Source organism: Helianthus annuus, chromosome 15, assembly GCF_002127325.2.
Source record: "Helianthus annuus cultivar XRQ/B chromosome 15, HanXRQr2.0-SUNRISE, whole genome shotgun sequence".
Classification (NCBI taxonomy): Eukaryota; Viridiplantae; Streptophyta; class Magnoliopsida; order Asterales; family Asteraceae; genus Helianthus; species Helianthus annuus.
The window spans coordinates 104,024,552-104,033,813 of record NC_035447.2 but is presented as its reverse complement, the minus strand read 5'-3'; the positions used below and the strand labels follow the sequence as shown (position 1 = coordinate 104,033,813).

The 9,262-nt window shown below is 37.9% G+C and overlaps 1 protein-coding gene across 1 annotated transcript; it reads left to right on the top strand.

The window, feature by feature from the left end:
• The first annotated feature begins 313 nt into the window (after positions 1–313).
• On the top strand, positions 314–3,941 carry LOC110912055 (phosphoglycerate mutase-like protein). The gene is made up of 10 exons (XM_022156728.2): positions 314–399; positions 1,231–1,292; positions 1,366–1,473; positions 1,830–1,909; positions 2,177–2,339; positions 2,508–2,582; positions 2,687–2,775; positions 2,884–3,003; positions 3,573–3,617; positions 3,706–3,941. The coding sequence occupies exons 2-10, from the start codon at positions 1,233–1,235 to the stop codon at positions 3,785–3,787; spliced, it is 822 nt and encodes a 273-aa protein (XP_022012420.1). The 5' UTR covers positions 314–399; positions 1,231–1,232; the 3' UTR covers positions 3,788–3,941.
• The last annotated feature ends 5,321 nt before the right edge of the window (positions 3,942–9,262 follow it).

Below are 9,262 nucleotides of genomic sequence, written 5' to 3'. Positions count from 1 at the left end.
GACAAAATAGTAAAATAAGAATTTCTGATATAATAAAAGGAACTTTTCGAATTTTTAATTTAATTAAAAAAGTGTAACTATTGGTTAAATACCTGTTGTCTCTGTATCTTGCTATAATATAATGTTATAATATGAATAAGTTAGATTAATCTAACATGAATAGTCTCTATCTTTACTATATTGTTATATTATGAAGAAGTCAGATTAATCTAACAAGTATAGTCTCTATCGATCTTACTATAATATATTGTTCAAATATCAATAAGTCAGATTAATCTATCATTTGTTTGAACAATATGTTAGTTGCCAAATTTGAATTAAAGTTGAAACAATAATAAAAATTAATCAGACGTAGTTCCTTGCTTCTTCTCCGTTCTTCATCCTCTCTGCTGCTTTCTGGTAATCTAATATGTTTTCATAGTTTGTTTTCATGATTAGTTTCAAAACGTAGGTTTCTATGTGTTTGTGTTTGCTAATTAGAAATTTTATTTGGTGAAACTATGTTTTTTTACAGTTGATGACCAAGTTAGTACTTAATTACCACTAATGACTTAGTCAATACTGATCACTTACCACTAATGAACCAAGGTGTTTGACCACTGTAACAATGATTAGTAGCAACTTACATCAGATAATCGGTTCCCATTGAGACTGGTGGGTATGGGGCGTGGGTTTTGGCGTTGAAGGGGGTTAACACCGGCTACACAACCCCGGCTCGGCGTTGGGCTTGGCGTGGATATTCTACCTGGACTGGGGCAGGGGGCTGGGTGACGTGACGGGCTAGTTCAATGTAGGTTTTTTTTTTTTTTTGTAGTTTTTTAAAAAATTCCACATGGCTAGCCACGCCCAGCTAAGCGACGCCCCACCACACCCCTAGTTTTTGAGTATTAGCTTGTGGATCCTACCCTCGCCACGTGTCGAGCAATGCCCCAACCCAAATGTTCATGCAACTTTTCATGAGTCATGCAATGCAGTTCTGAAGCAACTTCCATGTTGTGCGACCCCATATAGACCCCTCGAGGTCCTAGGTGTCGGATATTAGAATGTTCTTGTACAATTGTGTACTCCACATCTCCTAACTTGTAACAGTCTTTATGATTGTTCCTTATTTAGTCTTAATGTAAATCCAGTTATAGTAAAATGATCTTGACGACACTAAAATCACTAGCATACGAATTATTTGGTATTTGGAAGTTATCTCAATAATATTTGTTTATTGGTGAATCACAGAAATGAATTCTGGTGCTAATGAAGGTGTATATCCTCTGCATCGCTCTAAAACCATTCATCTGGTATGTTTTCGTTTTTTCTTAAGTTTCAAATTCTATAATTTTCTTGATAAATATTGATGGTTTATGGTACTAGGTGAGGCATGCTCAAGGATTTCACAATGTAGTAGGAGAGAATGACTCCAGTGCATATATGTCTAAGGAACTGTTTGATCCACATCTTACCCCTTTTGGTTGGAAACAGGTTAGATCCCCTTAAATGTCGTATTTAGTAGGTGATTAGTAGTGGTGATAAGATGACTGATTAAGTCATTTAGTGCATGTCAAAACTAATGGCTTCTGTTTGGGTTGACCTGCACACACTTCGTCATCCAAAATTTTAAAAATCAGTAAATCGTGTTTAATGGATAATTAATTACATAACACTATTCTTAATAGTAATAATATACTATTTTAGATAAAAAAATTATTAAGCTACAAAGGTAAATGGGTCAAAATTTGGTTAAGCTTTATCTGATCAACCATTTAGAAGTAAATGGGTCAAAATTTGGTTAAGCTTCATCTGTGAAACCTCCATATTGACTTTGATATGTCCAACAGGTAGATAATCTCCGGAAGCATGTTCATGCGTCTGGACTTTTCAAAAATATCGATTTGGTTGTAGTTTCACCTTTGCTTAGGTACTATCTCCTTTTAATGTTAATGTGATTGAAAATGCGCGTTATTGTTTATAATCCAAGTCATAAAATTAACTAAAAGAGGAACATTTAGTCACCTAAAATCTATCTATATAACATGCAATCTGTTGTATTTGTATTAAGTGATTTAAATTATTATTGTAATTGTTTTTTTTTTAGTTCTAACTCATTATTAGTTAATATTTTAGAAATTGACAAAAAAATATATCAAAAAGGTTGTTACCTAAGATTAATTTACTGTGCTTGTAGGACTATGCAAACAGCAGTTGGTGCTTTTGGAGGTGAAGCTTCCACTGATGGGGTTGATATGCCACCACTAATGGCAGAAAATACTGGCAGTAGTAATCGTCCTGCAATTTCAAGCCTAAATTGTCCTCCATTCATTGCTATGGAGCTTTGTCGAGAGAGTATGGTACGTCACTTGTAATTTCTAGCACACAGATATAAAAAAAGTACATGTTATTGAGCCGTGAACCAACCAATTTGACCTGCCCACTATTCCACCTACACAAATTGTCAATCTAGTGAGCTTCAAAGTCATTTATATGTTTCTGAACTAATATTATTGCAATTCACGTAGGGTGTTGATCATTACAATAGGAGGAGAAGTATAAGTGAATACAAACCCATGTTCCCAGCAATTGATTTTTCATTGGTATGTTACTCAAATATAATGTGCATGTAGTGGCGGATCCATGATTTTTATTCTAGGAATTTGCTTGCTAAAAGTACATTGTTTGTCTGTTTCATCGTATTCAGATAGAAACTGACCGTGATGTTTGGTGGAGCCTAGATACTAGAGAAAAAAAGGAAGATGTTGTAGCCCGGGGGCAGAAGTTTATGAAATGGTCACTTCTTATTCTACATGTTTAAACTTATATAAGCTATTATGAGAATAGGAGAATAATCTCAACATTGACTCTCACATATTTTGTTTTCGCCTACAACTTATGTAGGTTGTTGAGACGCGAAGAGAAGGTGATTGTGGTTGTTTCTCACGCTGTATTCCTGCATCGTACACTTCGTGCATATGGAGATGACTGTCATCCCACACTCAAGAAAGAAATGTCCATACCGTAAGTTGATTAATTTTATTAGTAATTACAAACTTAAAAATGCCATTTGATTATAAATGCTCTATTTTGAGGATATTTTGGTTATAGTTCTCCTTTTGATTATAATCAGAGATGGAAACTATACGGTTAAAGAAAATCATGACAATAGCCATTTTTTTCACTTCTCTATTGTCATGTAAGAACCATTTTCCGCATATAGCCATGAGAGACAAGGGATCTTTGGTGGTGTATCTGTTTTACTAGCCAAACCCTTTGATACTTTCACTGTATACACGAATAATAACACATATACGAATATATAATCAGATAACAATTAATACGTGAAGTTACACCCGATATGGTGTCACATATCACATTAGTTTAAGTCGTGATTTTCTCTTTGTTTAAATATTTAGTGTGCCAAATATTTTCACTAATTCTCTAATTACTTGAATTAAATGCTATTGGAGGTTTTATGCATTAAAAAGTGGGAGACTTTTTTACCCATCCGAGTCATTTTCTTTTTATCTAATTTTTTCCCCGTTAGGGATAAACCATAACTCCATTTGTTGCAATTGTGTTGTACTCAGCTTTGACAACTGTGAGCTTCGTTCAATGGTCATTGTTGATCGAAGGTAATCTAAATTACACAAGAATATCTTTTTTTTCAAATTCTTTATGTTAGATGATAAACTGGCTCACTGATCATCTTGTATTCTACAGCATGATCGGATCAGACACTTCAAAGACTGACTTTCCTGGGAAAATTCCTAGTGGTGCTGATGTCGCGAGTGATGTTGTTTAGTAGAGAATCATATCCCCATTCACATATATCGGATTATAAATCATCAATAAACTTAATAAAAAAAACATACAACCATGACAATTGATGTCATGTCAAGTTGTTGCTGATATGGTTATATGTTTAATGTTTAGAAATTAAATTTTATTATCATACATTCAACTGTAGCAACTTTTTTTTACGAAATCAGATCAAGATATATACTTTATATTAAAAATGAAATGAGCCGCATATGCTAATTATTAGGTTGTAATACAACCCGTTAATTGTTTACAACATTTGACTTGTTTAAAGAAATAGATTAAACCGTCTACATGATTTTAAGTATGTCTAGGTTAATGTTGATTTTGTTGGTATCCATTCTTATAAGACTTGATAATTAGACAATACATCTATAAGTTTTAAATTTTATTTATTGAACTTATTAACATGATAAATTGTTGGTTTGCGGTAGGGGTGGCAAAATGGGTGGGTTGGGCAAGTTTGGGTAATTGGTTAGGATGGGTATGAGTTAGGATGAGTTTGGTTTAGGATAGATTTATTAAGAAATGGGTTAGGATGACTTTAGGTTAAGATGGGTTTTTGTCAAGATGAATTTGGGCATGATGGCCTAAAAATATAAATAAATAAATAAATAAATAAAAAATGTCCTCCACATGAATTTGGAAAGAGCCATATTGATTTCTTCTTTGGATGTTTGTTGTGTTCTACTCCACAGGCCTCCTATTTATACTTAGATGGATAATTTTTTACCCATCCTGATCTATGTTAAAACTTAGATTGATAATTTTTTACCCATCCTAACTTATTTCTGACTCAATGTGACCTACTTCTTATTTTAAAATAACCCAAAATACCCAAATGGGTTTTTATTGCCATCCCTAGTTTGCGGAAACAATCAACCGGTTGAACATAACTAACACATTACTTGTGGAACAAACTACATTCATTGAAAGCAAATCATAGAACTCACAAGGACTTAAATGTTATTTTAATTTCTCTTCTTATAAATTTATCGTCGTTTGAAATGCATTTGAACTCTATTAAGAATCTCATTTATAAAACGAGCTTTTTACTGAAATAGTGCTAATATCAAGCATGTAATCAAAACTAATGCTGCTCTCAGAATCATTTCACAAATGGTGCCAATGCCATTACTAATGGCGATTTTTGTTGAAAGTTGTAGGTTGTTCAGCTTTTCTGATGAACTTGCAGCTTTTAAAGAGAATTTGCAGGTCCTAATCATTTGCCCAGCAAGCTTATCAGCCACCAATCATGGAACGTACCTTATCAGCCATTGATATTGGCGATTTCCTGCATTAAAAGCCAATATAAATGGCGAATTGTACCTGCAGCCATTACAAATGGCGAAAAGCTGCATATTTTGCCAATATGAATGGCGATTTGTACTATTCTTTTCATTTCAGCCATTATAAATGGCGAATTCCTGAACAAGCACCCAAACCTTGTACCTTGTTGTTGCCATTATTAATTACCAATATGCAGAAAATGCCATTTAAAATGGCGAAAAGGGACCAATATGCAGAAACCTCCATTTCAAATGGCAATGTGTGCAGAAAAGTAAAAAAAAATCGCCACTCATAATGGATATTGGTGCAGTACTTTTCAGGTTTTGTGCAGAAAACTTAACTTTTCGCCAATAATAATTGGATATTTAGCTACTTTTCGCCATTTTAAATGGAACATGTGCAGAAAAAAGTTAACTTTTCGCCATTTTAAATGGAAGATGTGCAGAAAATTGGCAGAATTCGCCATTAGTAATGGAACATGTGCAGTAGTGGCTCTCTGTACATGCAGAGATATAAAAGTTTCGCCATTTGTAATGGCTTTGTGTCGTAATAATTTACCGAGTCTCGGATTAACTGTTGACCCGAATCTGACCGCATTGACCCGCTTTGACCGTTGACCATTTTTGACTCGCATCCAAATCTGACCGGAGACCTAATGCGAATCGTGTGAACCGAATCGAACGAAAACTGAACCAAAGCATGACCACCCCCATTGTCGTCGCCGGCGTGGCTCCGGCGGCTAATGCCGCCGTCGAACCACCACTATCACTTCATCATCATCATCATTCAGTCGTCCTTCCTTTATCATCATCATCGGCTTTTATCATCATCATCCTCATTTATCAGCATCATCGTTAACACTTGGAGATTTCTTCGCGGAAAACAACGGCTGAAATTCTGAACATTCGGGTTATGTCGGATGGTTTTAATTGGAATGTGTGGACCCCGTGCAAAGTTTTATACTTCATTTGGAAGCTCAGATTGGAGAGTATTGCTGTCAACACTGCACTTGCGCAATGCGGGGTGCCTATCACAAATCTGAGTTGTAGAATGTGTGGCCGCGAGGAGGAAACCATTGACCACTTAGCCGTGTCTTGTGTCTTTGCAAGAGCGGTTTGGTGGCATGTTTGCATGTGGGTCAAGGTCCCGACTTTTACCCAGCGTTTGTTAGTTCGGGAGATGGTGAATGGCTTAAAAAAATATGAAAGGGTCGGCTTGCTAGAAGAAGGTAATTGAGGTCATTTTTCACGCCACCTTATGGAGGATATGGAAGGCGCGTAACGCGTTAATATTTGATGAGGTGCAGTTCAACATCACTAGAGTGGTGGAAGCGATTAAGGAGGACCCGTATTTGTGGATAAAGTGTAGATCTAAATTCAGCGGGTTAGATTGGGAGAGGTGGCGGGACTTTAACGTCCGAGATATTATCATATAATTTTTTTTCAGGACTCCCAGCTTCTTGTTGGCCCATTTGTTTCTATTTTATATTTGAATAAAATTGCCACAGTTCAAAAAAAATTGTAATGGCTTTGTGCATTAAAAGTTTCGCCATTCAAAATGGCATTTGTACAGGAAAGTCAATGATGGTAACGGCTGAAAGTTCCTGGACATTGGTTGGTCTGCAATTCCCTGCAAAAAGCCTACTATATCCTGCACACAGCCTACTATTTTCTAAAAAATCGCCATTTATATTGTCATTTGCATCAATTGTGAAATGTTTTCCAAGGTAGCACTAGTTTTGATTAAACTTTTGAAAACTGCACTACATCGAGGTGAGAAATGGAGAGAGAGCGTGAGTGGGGAGGCACCAGGGGAGATAGAAGACACAATGGGAGAAAAGAGGAGAGATGGCAGGTTGCCAAATACAAAGGCAGGAGACTCGTTAAGGAATACACACACAACAGCAGACCACCACCAGCAAAGGAAACAACGTTTTTCATCGGAAATCTCCCCGACGGTTGTTCGTCCTACCTGTTATGGGAAATTTTCAAAGAATTCGGTGGAATGACCGATGCGTATGTTCCAAGAAAGAAAGATCAACTGGGCAACACTTTCGGTTTCTTACGTTTTGCCGGTGTAACGGATATACACAACGGATGTGCCTAGACCTGGGCTCGGTCAGGATAGATCATCAGAAAGTGTTTGTTAGCCTGGCAAAGTTTGCACAAGAAGTTAACAGAAAGGGGTTCATGCACAACAGAAACTTCAACCAACAACAAAGGCGCTCGAATATCAACCGGGGAGGTGTGTACACTAGACCAACGGAACGGGTGGATCAGCTAAAGCATACTGTACCGGCGTGGCCGGTGCACCGGGATAACCAAGGTGATCAGGTGAAGAAGTGTTCAAAGGAGGCAGTGGCTGGAATTCAACATGCCAAGATCACTGAGAAAACCTTAGAATTACACCTTTCAGAAAGTGAGACATCCAAAAGATGGCGACAATCATCACTGGTCGGAGAGTTAAGAAACTCATTCGATCTAAAGAACCTAGGCTCCCTTCTTGAAGCTGACGGCATCACCGGTATGACTATCTGGTACCTTGGGGGCTGAGGGTTCTTCTATCCTTTCCCACCGGCAATGAGGCGAAGGATACCCTTTTCAACCGGGAGAACTCGTGGTCCACATGGTTCACAAACCTGCATCTTTGGGAAGGACAACACCTTCCCTTTCAAAGGCTTGCTTGGGTCTCGATCATGGGTGTTCCTTTACAATTTTGGGGACCGTCGATTTTCGACCAAATAGGGAGTCTTCTGGGGGAAGTTATAATACCCTCATCTGCTTCAGACGATGACTTAGACCTCTCGGTTAATAAGGTGGGAATTATGATGAGTGTGGTTGGGAGAATCAATAGTAAACTCAGGTTCACATGGGACAGCATAGTATATGAGGCTTGGATCTATGAAGATGAAGCTTATCGCACACCGGATTTTCTGTGTAAAAATAGAGACCTCCGGTCACCGGAAAAATCCTCTGATATTGAAGCTGAATCGTCAAATATGAAAAGGCATGCAGAAGATGGGGAGGTGGCATCGGGTATGGAAAAAGAAATCTGGGAAAATGTTGCCAAGGCTGCATGCAATGATGATAGTATGCTGCCTAGGGATAATGCACAAGTAGATAATGTCAATAATGATGTCACCACAAACAATCTAAATGTTGGGGATACTGAAAGTCAAGACCCATATGCGACCCCACCTCCACCTCCTAAAGATAAGCCCAGTAAAGATTGGGCTCTCTTTTCTGATGCAGGCCTTAATGGTCTTTTTGAGGAGGACATAGTGGTTTGGACACCAACACATGGGCCCACTTCGAGATCTAAACCCATTTCGCTCGAAAAGGGCGTTGTACCCGAAAATCCCACTGCTGCACAATCTTTGTCTCCTGATCCTTTTAACCTGCGTGAAATTATTAATCGGGTCACAAATAAAAACAAACCTTTTGACCTAAACAACCCACCTTCTCCAGCTATGAATAACTCCAGACCTGCTTCTCCAAATGCGCCAAGAAAAACAAAGAATCACAAAAATAAGGGGAAATTTCCCTCGATGAAGATGAAGGATGCGTTATCGATTCCAAAGCAGAGAAACAAACAGAGCAGTGGCAGTAGTCAGGTTGAGGTTGAGAATATAGCGGAACCGACAATAATGTCAAAAGAAAAGCGAATAACTGAATTCGATAAAGAAGTCGAGTTAACCGTTGCTGTGGGTGAAGCGTTGGGCTTTACGGTTGCCGGTCGCGAAAAGGATCTGAGAAATCAGATCGAAGAGCAGGTGTCAAATGTTAATCAATGAATTATCTATCGTCAAACATCAGGGGGGCGGGTGAATCCAAAAAAGCAGAGCACATCAGGGAGTTGAAAAGAAACAATAGAGTTGGCTTCATTTGCATCCAGGAGACTCAGATGTCCGACTATTCAAATGTTCAGGTCAGTGCTTTTTGGGATAATACACTGTTTGATTTTGATACAGTTCACGCGAATGGTAGATCTGGGGGATTATTAAAATATGGGACCCGGGTTTGTTTGTAAAAAAGGCCTCGGTATCTAATAGGTTTTTTCTTGCAACATTTGGAGAAGTAAGACAGGGCGGGGGAGATGTTACTATAGTAAACGTTTATGCGCCACATGACAAGAAGGATAAAAAATAGTTGTGGGAGGATCTTTTGAC